The sequence below is a fragment of the Panthera tigris genome, chromosome D3 (assembly GCF_018350195.1).
Source record: "Panthera tigris isolate Pti1 chromosome D3, P.tigris_Pti1_mat1.1, whole genome shotgun sequence".
NCBI lineage: Eukaryota > Metazoa > Chordata > Mammalia > Carnivora > Felidae > Panthera > Panthera tigris.
The window spans coordinates 52572922-52588114 of NC_056671.1; the positions used below are offsets into that span (position 1 = coordinate 52572922).

The following is a 15193-nucleotide window of genomic DNA, read 5'->3' on the forward strand; positions in this document are numbered from 1 at the left end:
GCCATACAAAGAATTTAGACATATTTTAATTGGCTAATAGGGAAAAGTTTTATAGGAGTCATAGGGGGAGCACAAAATAAGAACACTGGAGTTTCAGAAAGAATATTCTTCATGTAGATTCAGCATAATTTGAAGTAAACTGAGCTGAAAGTCAAAGAAATCAGTTAGAGGCTCTTAAGTGGCTGAGTCAGTTAAGCATGAGACTCATGGTTTCAGCTCCGGTTATGATCCCACAGTTGGTGAGACTGAGCCGCATCAGGCTGTGTTGACAGTGCAGATCCTGCTAGGGATTCTCTCTCTCTCCCTCTCGCTGTGTCCCTCCCCTGCTCGCTGTCTCTCTCTCTCTCAAAATAAATAAATAAATTTTTAAAAGTTAAAAAAAAAAAGGAAACCAGTTAAAAAGCTCCTGAAATAGTCTAAGATAGGTGATCCACATCTGAGGCAGTGGCAATGAGGACAGAGAGTAAGGGTGACAGGAAAGCTTCTTGGGAGTTAGCATTTAGTAGGATGTGATGGTAGATTCTATATAAAATTTCAGAGAAGGGAGAGTTGAGAATTATGCTCAGGTGTCCTATTTGGATAAAGCAGAGGGGTATCACCAACCAATGTAGCAAATGCAGAAGGACAGCCTGTGCTCTGAGGAAGTGAGCACTAGCAGGGTGAGCAAAAATGGCCAAAAAGAATGAGTTGTGCCTGGCATATACTGAATTTTATGTGCCTATGGGAAATCTAAGGAGAAATGTTCAGAAGACACTTGGATGTGTGGCCCCCTACTTACAGGAGAGTTCATAGCCAGAAATACCACTCTGGGAGCCATTAGTATGTAGATGGTGGCTGAAATTGTAGCAGGCATCAGATTTATTGAAAAGAGGTTAAAGGATAAGAAGAGCTAAGGATAGAAGTAACAGTGGCATGTCAAGCATGGGGGAAGTAAGAAGACTAAGCGATGGACAATAAAAAGGAAAGATCAGAGAAACAGGAAAAGAACCAGAAATCCAAGAGAAGAGAGAGTGTTAGCAAGTGCCAACAATGGACAGGGGCTTTAGGTAACAGGTGGATTTGGCAACTGGGAGGTCACTGTTGACTTTCTGTGAACAGAGTTTTGCAAATGGCGGGGTGGTGATGGATGATGAATTGATTACTTTGTGACACAATCCTGTTAACTTTCTCTTCTCTCTTACTATTCTTTAGCTATTCCTTTTGGTTTTGTTTCATTTTGTTTTTTTACTTTTCTCCATTTTCTGGAAACCAACATTCTCACCCTGAGATGCTCCTCCTTTGGCTCCACTCTCTGATACCCTGCTTCTTCTTCCTCTAAATGCACTGGTTTTGTTTTTATATCTCCCTTATTCATTTCTTTATTTCCTGTGTTGTTCCCCACAACACACTTTGTGGCAGTTCCCCCCAAAATCCTGTTGACTTTAAAAAAAAATTAAGTTTATTTGTATTTATTTTGAGAGGGAGATAGAGAGCAAGCAGGGCAAGGACAGAGAGATAGGGAGATAGAATCCCAAGCAGGCTCCACACTATCAGCACAGAGCCCAACGTGGGGCTTGAACTCACAAACCCGTGAGATCATGACCTGAGCTGAAATCAAAAGTAGGATGTTCAACCCACTGAGCCACCCAGGCGCCCCTCTGTTGACTTTTTTTGATCAGGAAAGCAGACCTGGGTGTGACCACAAATCTGTATCTTACAGGCTGTATGCCCTTAAATTATTTAATTTTTCTAAGCCTCACTGTCAATGTGTAAAAACTGAGGGAAAATGCTTGTTTTCACTTGGTCACTATATCAGCTCTACCTCTTCCACATATACAAAAAACACATTCATCTTGCTCCTTCAAACCTTCCCATTTGTTATTATCATCACGTGCTTTATCACATAAAATGTACTGACCACACCCAAAAATAAAAATAATGACAAATAAAACCTTTGTGCTATTTTTGATTTCTTTCCGTGGCTTCTCATCATCCTTTCCTTTTTCTTTGGCAACCAATTCCACTGATTACTTCTGTACATTATCTGTCCAAGTCATATCGATCCTTCTATTTGTGTTATTCAGGGTGCAGTGGGAACCACTGAGTGTTTTAATAGAGCTATTTTGTACACATGAAATTGATTAATCTGCCTCAGTCAGGAATTCAGGTCTGTGAGTTAAACACAGGCTGACAAAATAGAGCAAGAGTAACAAAAATTAGAAGATTGAGTTCAATGATTTGTTTCTGGTGAGTCAATCAATCTTTCTGACTGTCACGTTTGTCCTCTATAGATTGGATGTAACAACCTATCTAGTCAAACGAGGAAATTATAAAGATCGAACATAATTATGCATGAAGAATTTGAACATAAAATGCTATATACCTGATAGTGTGCTAGTACTATGATCCAAATAGTGTTACAGATTTCATAATAAGCCATCAACTAATTCCTTCCTAATAAAAAGTACATATCCACAATAACTGGATAGGAATCCGCATGTGATCTAAACCCATGGAGCGTGCAAAATTAATTGTCCTACATGAGAATTGAAGGCTTTCCTGAGCTGAAACCAATTAGTCACACATAAGAACAGAATAATATTCAACAGCAGCAACTTTCATAAGAAATGTATTTTGTTCCCACTCCTTCTAAACACCAATTGATCTGTATTTCTATTCCAATGGCTTTCCTTACATAAGGAAACAGAAGTCATATTTAAAAAAAAAGCATATAACATGGCTGGAAATTCTTATTGTCTTACACCTAAATAAAAGAAAATAGAAACTCCTAAGTTCACGGGAGAGCAAACTACAGTAAATGGGGTAGGGATCTAAGCCCCTGGTAAAATTATATTCTAAGGAATGGAAAGCTACCTCTCTGTCCAAATAATGAGCGACTGTGGTGATGACACCTGTGGTCGGATGCACAGAGAAGATCCCCGGGGACTTCGGGGTCTGCTCCAAAATGGTATACTTCAGGCGTGTGTGCATCGTATCTGGTTCATCTTTGTCTGTGGCACAAACCACTCCCACTGTAGTACCTACATGTTTTCCAAAAAAAAAAAAAAAAAAAAAGAAAGAAAAGAAAAGAAAAGAGTCTTTAATTTGCAGAACTGCAAAACATATTTATGAATATCTACACTTTTCAAATTTTGACAATGGTAGTGGAAATCTAATTTTAAATGGGTTTCTTATGAGACATGTTCCATCTTTCAATAGCACCAATGAAGAGGGCTTCAAATTTATAATATAAACACTATGAGACTCTATATCAAGGCACACTTCTACTTTGCTCACAGTTAAAAAAAAATTGATAAGAAATTACTAAAAACTTATTTAAATGGCAATCAAGAATAATTTCAACACATATTCCCACATACTGCAATAACAAACCGAGCTGGAGAGAGAAATCATGTTTCCTAAGTAAATCAGATTTTTTAATTGAATTTCTGATTAATAGATAAATCAAGACTGACTTGGGGTATAACTGTATAAGTGGTCAACTTGACCTTTCACAGTCTAGTCTCTATTCCAGTATTTTTTCTTTTTTGTGCCAGTCTTTAACGTGTTTCATTATCTTTCACCCGCTTAGCATCCACACCGCACTGCCCTCAGCCCTACTTAATCCTCGGTAAGGGATTTCATACTATTCATCCTTCAGGGAGAATTTAGGTCAATTGTTTCTTCATTTGGAGCTATTAATATTTGTCATCTGTATGGAATGTAAGAGTATTGCTCAGGTAAAGGATTATACATATCAAAGAGTACAAACAGGTGGTATTGTCCAGTGTAAGGTCAGTGTTCCAATGCCCATGGAAATGTAATACATAGATCCACTTTGCCTATAGCCCAGTAAGGGCTGGCCTGAAGAACAAATACATAGACATATACAGTCACACACATATTCACACACACACACACACACACGCAAACGCACACACACACACACGTTTGCTGAAATACAGTATTTGAAGGAAGTAAAAACCAATTAATGCCAGAAATATTAGTTTTAAATAGTTTTCACTGTAATGTCTTTAAAATTTGTATATATGTGTGTGTACATGAACAGATACATACACACACACACAGATAGATAAACATTATAGAGAATGTCCAGTTACATATTCATAAATAGTGACAAGACTTTTGCAGTGGATCAATATGAAGACATGAAGTAATTATCTTATTATGAGAAAACAAATGCTATTCATCTATGTTTGCATAGAAAACAAGTTCCTAATCTTTTTAAGGCAGAGTATTTTCTTCCTGAGATTTTACTGACAGGACACAAACACTATGTTAATTCTCTGGATTAAAAACTGTTTTACTTATCACAGAAAATCCTCCGAAAATCTTCAAAACCCCTTTTCATGAGCAGTATACTTAAATATTAGTTGAGCACCCCATGTCCCAAATTCTGTGTGTGAATTAAGGCAAACTCAAAGAACACCCAGCAGTTCAGAGTATCACAGCCCAAACTGGTCTGAACCTTCTCGTGTGGGATGCTTAAAGTACCTTGGGTTCATCTGGGAATCAAAGTACTTGCCCTTGGTTCTCATCTATCACTATCATAAAGAAGAGAATTCTCAAGAAAGACTTTGAAACCAATAATCTCTCTTTGAAAAAAAAGTAAATTGTACCAGAGTCACAGTCACACTGAAGCTGAAAATATTATAGGTCATCTAATGTAATTAACTCCTTTTACAGGTCAGGGAACTCAAAGGGACTTCCACCATTTCCCACAGTGAATTAATAACAGACCCCAAATCAAAAACTAGGTTTTTTAAACTCCAAACCAGCAATTTTTATTTTTTTAATTGTACCATATGAGTAAGAAGGAGGCTAACATCTATGACATCAAATTATCCAAGTAAAATATAAAGGGGTATAGCAGATATACAAATATACTGAAGACCTAAGTAACTACTAGAAACTTTAATAGGCAAGTTAGCAAAGTCACCCTTTATGAATGAGTCCACATTCTTTCAACTTTATTGTGAATGGCTACTTTCCATGTTGCAAGTCTCAGAAGACATCAGGGCCAACTAACCTGAACATTTTGGCTTTCCATGTCTGAGCAAGTGTTTAGAATATGTGATGTAAGCTTCTCTAGAGTTATCCCCATATTCATTCTAAATTGGAAGTAGTAAAGTAGCAGTTTTAAGAAAAGAGGTAATATAAATTAGAGCTTTAAAAAATTGTGTTCTCAGTAGATGTCATATAACACTTCCGTAAATAAAACCTAATATAAATATTGATATTAATTTTAATTTTATTGTAATTCTATCCTATATGTCCTGTCTTAGAGGAATGATGATAAACCCACAAAATGATCAAGTGTAATAAAGTATATAAATTGAATATGATTCCAAGATTAAATAACTGTTATCCACTTTTATAATTAATTGGTATCATATAGACCACACCAAACTCTTGTAATATCCTATAGATTAAACTCTGTTTGGATGTGATAGGATTAAATGTATTCTGGAAAGTAGATACTGGTTCAATATCATCTCAGGATAATCTGGTCTTGAGTATAAAAAAACCCAATGTCTCAAAAAAATGTGCACAAAGATATTTAGCATAATACATTTTACTTTTAGAAGTTCTCTTACCATAAAGTCCAAAAGGAATAAGGATTGATTTAACTAAATGCAAGTCCTGAACCTCTATACCTCAAAAAGTAAACTGAAAAGCAGCAATACAATGGGAAAATATTTGCAGTGCAACAATAGGTTAATAACCTTAATATGTAAAGAGCATTTTTAGGTAGATTTAAAAAAAGAAACAGTTAAGAGCAAGATAAACACCAAGGAACATAAGAGCAAAGGAAATGCACATACAGTTCCTAAAAGAAAAAAATACAAATGGCAAAAGAAGCCATATGCAAGAAAGTTCAATTTAAAAAAGTTATCTTACCAAGTCTGCTACTTTCTGGAACTTCAAAATTATAAATAGCTTCTGTGAAAATAGGGTGGTTGTCATTTTCATCCTCCACTCTGATGGGCAGTGGAAGAGGCATGTCTGCTGAATACCCATCTGCAGTTGAGGCATAGGCAATCAACTGTAAAACAGGAAAAAACAATATCAATAGTCCATTAATACAAGATTCTAGCAAGAGAGAACACTATGCTTTACCTGCTACCTTCTTTGCAAATCTTTTCGATAACAAACCACTAAAAACTTCTACTCAATTCTTTTTTAATCACCCAAGCATCGAATGGAAAACACTTTAAGTACAGTAAAGAGCATCCAATATTTAGTAGAAAGGGCTACACTTTGAATAAAACCCCATAGTACAGCCAAGTCAGAGATAATTCTGTCCATTAGACTCAGATTATAGTCTTATTCTATCCATAATCCATATTCTATCCATAATCAGAAAGTTATACTGGGGACAACAATTAAACTCACTGCAAACAGAAAAATCCCTACTCTACATCATCTAAATAATACCATGATTTTTCCATTTGTAACTAGCAAAGCCCTTTTATTGTTTTACTTCATAAATCACATATTTATAAGAGTTTTTCTGACAAAATGCATTTACCAGTTTCCACATTGCTAAGTAATCGAAGGGCAATGTAATATCAAATACAATGTATTTCTATTCAACATGTGATTATAACACCGAGTTAAAAATTTTCTAACCAAAAGCAAAGAAATGTCATGTGGTGGACCTCAGTCATATTTGCTTACGAGCATCTCTTCCTTCTTCTAGGAAGAGAATCCCTCTTTCCTATGGAGGAACATTCCCCCCTGCACCACAGGGATAACCACATGACCTCATACAATTTACCATATTACACTGAAAATTGTCTGAGTTATTCTCCATTGATTGTAAGCTCATCAATATCAGAAGACTGGCTTATTAACCTTGTTTGGATTTGGTCTCCCACTTTTGCTCCCTTATCTAGTTCCCAGACATGGTCAGAGAATCACACAAATGGAAGGAAGGAAAAAAAAGAAAACGAAAAGAAGAAAAAGAAGAAGAAGAAGAGGAAGGAGGAGGAGGAGGAGGAGGAGGAGGAGGAGGAGGAGGAGGAGGAGGAGAGAAGACCCTTCTAATCAACTGTGGCCACGTCCTGGAGAGAGGAAAATGTAGCATGAGCAGAGAGAGAAAGCACCTCATAAACAAAACCAACTCTTGGAAATATACTGGAATATACATCCAAATACAACTAAACCTCTTTGCTCATTTTAGGCTTACCTAACAGAAGTTAAGATAAAGAGCAAATCAAATATTCCAAAATACTGCACAACTTATTTCTTTTGACTCTAAGAAGAGAATGAAGGAAGACAGAAAAGAGTCCATAGGGTATCAGAAGAAACACAGTTTAATCATTTAAAATCATGCATATCAATAAAACTCCTACATCAAAAACTTCATATTCTTCACGATCCACAGGTCGGGTACAATACAGATTTCCAGTGTCTCTTTCTATGAAAAACAAATTTAAAGGTTCTTGGTCAACTCCATGCCCACTTATTGAGTAGAAAATGGTATAGTTCTGTGCTGCATCAGATTGAACCTAAGAGGAAAAAAACACAGATGTAAAAATTTTAAATCAAAATCTGTTAAAATGCTATCTTTTTTATGTAGCTTATGCATTTATATCTTTTTATATTAAATACGCTTTGGGAAAATAATAATCACATTTATCATTTCATCGATGCACAAAACAGTAAGAAGCATTTGGTAAAAGATTTTTTAAACTGCTCAATTTAATGAAAATAATGTTCAACATAAAGAGTAACCAAAGAAAATCTAATTAAAAACAATAAACCATAACCTATACAAGGAAGACTCTTCCTGGCAGAGGAAACATGAATAACAAAGGTGAGGGTTGTGTCTGGAGTGTTCAAGGTGTAGCAAAGAGGCCACTGTGACTGCAGCAGGGAAAGCCAGTAGTCAGCAAGAAGTAGGAGATAAGGCCACATCATATCAGGGATTTCAATGCTGTTGACTCTTCCCTACAAACAGGTGGAAAGCCATTGGAAACTTTAGACAAGAGTGATATTGTGTAAGTTATATTTTAAAAAGATAATACTTGGTGTTTTTTTAGGACTAAATGGGGGTGGGTGGGTAGGTAAGCAAAGAAGTAGGAAGACCACTTGGTTACTGTAAGAATTCATGGGAGTAATGATGGTTTGTTAGACAGCATGTAGCAGTAGAGATGGTGAGAAGTGCTTAGATTCTGCATATAATTTGAAGGTACAGCCAACAGGATTTGTCAATGGGTTGGACGTGTAGCGTGAAGATGACACTATGTCAGAGGGTGCTGACATCCCCTAATATCTATTCTGCCCATGTTCCTTTGTGTTAGAATTTATAGCTGAGTGCAAGATTGCCCAAAAGAAAGACACTTCCCAGGCTCCCTTACAATTAGGTGTGGCCACATGAAAAGATCACGTCAATGAGATATAACCAAAAATTATATATGCAAGGTCTAGACTGTGCCTAGAAAGTGAAGGAATGGGTCCCCCCATGTGGATACACAATGATGCACTCTCTTGAACCTGCAGAGATGGTCAAACTAAAAAAAAAAAAAAATGCCTAGGTCCCTGGTGATTTTTTTACATTAAATATCTCTACCAGATCATACTTTCACATCAAATAAATAAATCTGTCATGCATAAGCCACTTAGTGACATTTTGGTTCCTGAATTATTTGCTACCCCATCATGGAGGAAACAGCATGTCCCTTGGTTGTGGATTCTGCAGTGTAGCTTGGAGACTCATTCCTGAAAGTTCAACCTAAAGTTTGTTTCTTCAGTCCCCGCCACAATTCTATAAATGGCTTATGTGCTGTAATAAATCACTCTCTGTTAACTACTTAGAGAGACGTATGTTCTCTACAACTAAAACCTTACCAAACCGACTCTGATGCCCTAACAACTGAAAGAATGAGGTGTCATTAACTGAGACGGTTGGATGTTTTTAGGAGAAAACACACATTTTTTGTTTTCTGCATATGTTAAGTTTGAAATATCCGTTAAGCTTTCAAGTAGAAATCGCAATTAGGCAGTCTGTCCTAGAAATATGAAGTCTTAAGTCTCCAATAGATAACAGTACTCAAAGCTACAAGACTGGATGAGATTATCAAGGCAGTGAATATAAAGAAACAAGAGACAAGGTTCGTGGGTCGAGCCTGGAGCTCTCCAAAGTTCACAGAAGAGGAAACATGGGAATGAGGAAAAACTAGCAAAACATAGTATGAAAGAGTGGCCAGGGAGGTAAATGGACAACCAGATGAGTGGTGTTCTAGAAGCCAAGTGAATAAAGTATTTGGAGGAAGAGGGAAGGGTCAGCTATGGCAAATGTACACATGTCAAGGAAATGAGGACTGAGAAGTGGTGACAAGATTAGCGATGCAAAGGCTAAAATCAGCTATGATAAGTATAACTTTGGTAATCAGAAATCATGTCTTAATATGCTTCATCAGTGCTTAAAATACAAAATTTGAGGGGTGGCTGGGTGGTTTAATCAGTTAAATGTCTGACTCTTGATTTTGGCTCAGATAATGATCTCATGGTTCGTGGGACTGAGCGCTGCATTGGGCTCTGTGCTGACAGCACAGAGCCTCCCTGGGATTCTCTCTCTCCCTCTGCCCCTCTACCCCTCTTGTGCTCTTTCTCACTCAAAAATAAATAAATATTAAATATATATATATATATTTTTGAAAAGGAAAAATAAGGTCTAGCGATGAATAGAATTTTTGAAAAAGTGCGAAAGACACTGGAAAGACAGTTAAAAACATCAACAAATAGGACACAGGTCCCACCGCTGGAATGAAACATCAGCCACAATAACAGAAAAAAGCAAGCACCAGGCCACAGCCCTACTTCAGCAACGGCTTTCGTTGTATGTGTTCCATGTAGATCTTTATGAAAAGTAAACTTGACCTGATTAAAAACTTCTCCTTGTTTTTAGGAAAAAGTTGAACTCCCTAACAGGACACACACGGTCCATTATGGTTTAATGTCTACCTGTGTCCTCTGCCTCATCTCCCTGCTCCAGCCCCATCATAAGTAGGAGGACTCCTCCAACGAGCTCGTCTTCTCCACAATTATTTATTTGCACAATGTTTTCATCCTTCAGGTCCACCCTCTGCTGTCTCCTCCTCTAAGTCTTTCCTTGATTTGTACCACATTTCATCTCAGGACTCGGTGCTGACCCCATGAATTCTCAGATCACCCAAACCATCTCTACCAAAGCACCTATCACTCAGTATTGTAACCACCTGCCTACCCTTCTTCCTCACTAGAATAGCCTACAGGAGAGCAAGGGTATGACTAAATTTATTTCTAGTGTCATACTTACAGCAATACCTTCCATGGGACATAGTAGGTGCTCAAGAAGTAGCTGCTAAACGAATGAAAAAACTAATAAAGATCTTTTAGTGGCTGCATTCTCTCTCATATTATTCTTAGTTTTTTAGTGATTTTCTCATTTTACCCACTTTTATTATACTTCATGAAAATCTTCAATCAAATCTGCTTATTTAAATGTCTAAAGAGTTGTGAAGCCTGAACAAAACAGGCTCTGGAATCAAAACCTTCCCAATCAGAAAGAATGTAAAACCTACTTGTTGAAGAAACAAAGGGAAGGGGCCCAGTGAATTCTCTTGCATTGAACAGGGAATAGGGGCCCATCTCCTCTTGGAACGCCTGAGAACGGCTTCTTTAGCATGTCTTTTCCTCAGCACCTGAATTTAGAGAAAGGAAATTAGATAAATAAAAGTACCACAGCCAATGACGACGTTGTTACAAATGAGTAGCCGGTCCCTAAACCTAATGCCTCCCTGGAGGCTCAGTCTCAGGAGTTTTTTAAAGTATTTTTTAAGGCCTTTTTGCATTAGGTGGGTAAGAAAGAATGCATCCACATTTTAAAGGTTTCATAAACTGAAGAATTTCATTTTGTATATCTTTCTAACACTGACCATACTTTCAAGGTTAGGAAAATCATCAGTGCACTCTTAGTTTTCCTTCTTTCCCAAATACACATAGTGAACACATTCTCTTTATAACAATCTATAGATGGCCCTTACCTGTTCTTTCTGCTAAAACCTCACAGTCTCAGAAGAACCAGAGCAAGAAAATGCATGCTCTTCATTGCCTTATCACTCCCATCTGTACTCTCCAATATGGTAGCTCTAGCCATAGGCTGACTACAGCAAGACCTTGGATTGCAAGTAAGTAACTTGTTCCGAGAGGGTTGCAAGACGAGCAAACATTTCTAATAAATTTTAATTTGATAAATGAGCGATGTCTTGCAATACAAGTAGTATGTGACATCGAACGTCACATGATCATAACTGAGCCAATGGTTCTTGAAATTTCCTTTGATATACAAATGCTTCGGATTACAAGCATGTTTCTGGAACGAATTATAGTCACAAACCACGGTTTTACTGTATTTAAATTTAAATTGATTATAATTAAATAAAATGTAAAATTCCATCCTTCAGTGGCACTAGCCACATGCCGAGTGCTCAGTAGCCATTAATATTGGGCTACTAGATCAGGCCATGCCGATTACGGAACATTTCCATCACTGCAAAAAGTTGGATGGGACTTTTTAGTGATTTCTATTTCATTTCATGGTGTTGCAAGGAAGAAATTTATTTCCTGAGAATTAATACATAAATAATTTTATTAAAGATTTATTGATGTGCTAAAGAGTCATTTAAATTAATTTTATCATTAATACACTTAAGACGGATTCACTGTAATCCACTCTAAACCTTTAATCTTTTTTGTGACTGCTTTCACAATGATGTTTCTCATGATGTGGATTCTAGAACTGCCAATACCATGCCACGTATACTTTTATTCATACCTACACACTTCAGGATTTCCATCCTATTTTAACACCAGAATCACTGTGACACTTGAAATCAACCTCTTATTCACGGGGAACCTCTGTGCCTAACGTGAATTTAACACACACCTATTGACTCGGGAATTAGGTATTACTGAGACCATAAGCAGAAAAAGGATCAATTTGTGCCCTCAACAACTACAGACAAATTGTTTACACAAATAAAAAATCCCAAATGCTTATAAAAGAGGGGCAACCAAACTGACAGACAGGGACGCATGAAGGCAATTAGTTGGACTTTAGAAGTAGAAGAAGCCTTCCCAAAGGAGATGCCATGTAGATTTCACAAGGCCAAACCCAAAGCCAATGTTCAGCCTGTGTTGGTGGGGAAAAGGGGGGAAGAAAGAGAGGGAGGGAGAGAAAGCAAACTGAAGGGAAAGGAGAAGAGGAGGATTAAAAACCCAATTATCTTTTTGTCCTCTTTGCAATTTTTAATGAAATATTTAAATGAAAAGAAAAGCACGCCTGAAAATATCAACGTGTTTTGAATACCTTCTTCTGATGTTCCAGGAGCACCTTAATCTCTTTCTGTGCCTGTGTCCTGGAGTCAGAAAGCCATATGGTGAATGATCTTTTCTCATCAGACAACACCACGGTGCTAGTTGTGTATACTGATCCATCATCTAGAACTCTGAAATCAGGGTCACCTGACCGGATGAGGTCTGCAGACCTGAGGCACTCTTTCAAATTAACTGCAAGCAAAAGTTTCCAAGTTGTAAAGTAGAAACACATGCAAAAGAAAAAAAAAAAAAAAAAAGGACATGTTAAGATAATGTATACATTTTCTTCAGAATCATGAAGTAGAATGAAATAAATCAATCACTCTGCATTTACCAAATATCTTAACTAGTTTTCTTCACATGTATAAAAAATGATACTTTTCTTTCAGTTAAAAAGGAATTCTTGGGCACCTGGGTGGCTCAGTTGGTTGGGCATCCGACTTCAGCTCAGGTCATGATCTCACAGTTCATGGGTTCAAGCCCTGCAGCAAGCTCTGTGCCGACAGCTTAGAGCCTGGAGCCTGTTTGGATTCTATCTCTCCCCCCTCTCTGCTCCTCCCTCATTCATGCTTTGTCTCTCTCTGTCTCCCAAAAATAATTAAAAGTTAGAAAAAAAATTTTTAATTAAAAAAACAACTCAATTGTATACAGGCATGAAAGTGTTTTTCAACCTTTATGTGCTTCTAAAAGACTTATAAAAATGATCTATTAAAGAGGAGTGTGTGTGGCAATCACGAAGAAGCCGAGATATAACGCCCCCACACACAGCTGAATAAACACACACAGCTGAATAAACAAACAGAAAAGTTTTCCTCAACACCACAGTCTGAGTCTTTTAAGATACACCTGTCTTCAGCCAGATGTTGTACACATGATCCCAAAGAGTAACAGACGGTATGAATTTAGCAAATAGTCAAGGAAGAAAAGTCTATCTTTGTTTTTTTTTTAGATTTTATTTTTAAGTAATCTCTACACCCAACATGGAGCTCGAACCCCCACCCCAAGATCAAGAGTCGCATGCTTCACCAACTGAGCCAGCCAGGAGCCCCAGAAAAGTCTCTTTGAATTCTTCCCACTGGCACTTTTTTGTTACATGCCTCCCCCAAGCCACCGGCTCCCCTTCTGCCCTTAGTTCTCTTCGTGTTCCTATTCCGAGCTTTCCAGGGCTCCCCACTGAAACCCCGCATGCACGTCTCCTCTCCCTGGGAGTTTTCCCAGGTAAAAAAGTAATAAAATATAAATATCAATGTAAGTAGTTTAAAACTTCGGTCAGAAATATCAAATCCATCTCATTCTTCAACTATCCGGTTTAACAACAACCAAACTGATACATTAATGTTCACTTAAGGAATAACTTCTCATAGGATTCCTATGTTACTCAGGTAAAGTGTTTTCACTTTAATCCAAATCTGTCACAGATGGAAACATGTAATCAAAAAGAAGTGAACATCTTTAGTAATGATGACATATTTCTCTCTTCACATTTTTGGCAAAATAACTTCTGGTCTATCCCCTCAAAGGAACACCCCTGACCTCTCTTTTACACCCTTTTTCTTCTTCCTTTTCTTAGGAATGAAAGTGACATTTACTTAATAAAAATTAAGTGAGGCACTTAACCACAAATGAGACACTTTGCTGAAAAAGTAAATTTGGTATCTTTGGGACAAGCTATAGCTCTAAAAAAAACCACAAAAACAAAAACAAAAACAAACAAAACAACAACCATGATACTTTCTTCTAATATTCCTATACCACATGGCAAGTCCACCTGGGCAGAGCTTCCCAGCTGTTGGGAAGGTTTGAGGTTCCCCAAATTCTCCATGTGAAAATGGCTGATGAAGTTCAGTTTTGAAAGGAATGGCTCATCTTGTGGTGTGCCTCAAGGCAGCTCTAGCATTGATAAAAATACTGCTCTGATTTTCTCAGCTACTTATCAATATTTCTCCAATGCTTAGAATCCTAGGGTAATGAAAGGGCTACATTCTACATTTAACTCTTCATGTAATCTCTAAACTGTTAAAACATAAATTACTGCAAAAACGTGGATTAGAACATTTGCACTAGAATCAACCACAGAATTCCATGGAATTATAAAAAACAGAATATATATTTCAAACCATCTTGAATTGTATCTAAATATAAATAGATTAAGGCTAAACCCAAAAGGCAAAGGTTGGATAACATGCTCTTTTCAGCATAACGAAACTAAATTTCTGTTTTAAAACCACTTGTTTTGAAATGTCTCACCTCTGCCAACTATTTTGTCTGCCTCTAGTTTGGAAGGTATATTAAATGTCACCTTTTTGCAGGCTTCACAGGCAAAACTGAAGACCTAGAATTAAAAAAAAAAAAAGTCACATTAATACAGTATAGAATAAAGAATAAGGTTTCAAATAAACAAGAAAAATAAGTCCTAGAGATCCACTGTTAACTGTAACTGTATCATAGTTAACTGTATCATATTATGTACTTAAAATTTTTGCTAAAAGAATAGATTTTATGTTCAGAGCTCTGTCATAAAAAAATAATAGAAATAAAGAGGGTGAGAGGAAACTTTTAGAAATGATGGATATATTTATGCCAAAGACTGTGGTGATGATTTGACAGATGTATACTTATCTCCAAACTCATCAAATTGTATATGTAAACCTGTACAGCTTTTTGTATGTCAATCTTAACTCAATAAAGTTGTTTACAAAAAAAGAATAAAAGCACATGATTATCTCAATAGATGCAAGCAACTGACAAAACCCAACTTCTATTTACCATTAAGAGTCCTCAACAAACTAGGACTAAAAAGAAATTCGCTCAACATGATAAAGGGCAT

General features: G+C 36.9%; 1 protein-coding gene across 1 annotated transcript in view; it reads right to left on the reverse strand.

Moving 5' to 3' along the window:
• The window catches only part of DSC3 (desmocollin 3), a 47597-nt gene that overhangs the window by 21898 nt on the left and 10506 nt on the right, over positions 1 to 15193 (reverse strand). Inside the window, exons 2-7 of the mRNA XM_042961568.1 lie at positions 14614 to 14698; positions 12359 to 12558; positions 10572 to 10691; positions 7359 to 7514; positions 5902 to 6046; positions 2854 to 3020 (exon numbers count right to left, since the gene is read on the reverse strand). Coding sequence (XP_042817502.1) covers positions 2854 to 3020; positions 5902 to 6046; positions 7359 to 7514; positions 10572 to 10691; positions 12359 to 12558; positions 14614 to 14698 — 873 coding nt within the window. The remainder of the gene's footprint in view (positions 1 to 2853; positions 3021 to 5901; positions 6047 to 7358; positions 7515 to 10571; positions 10692 to 12358; positions 12559 to 14613; positions 14699 to 15193) is intronic.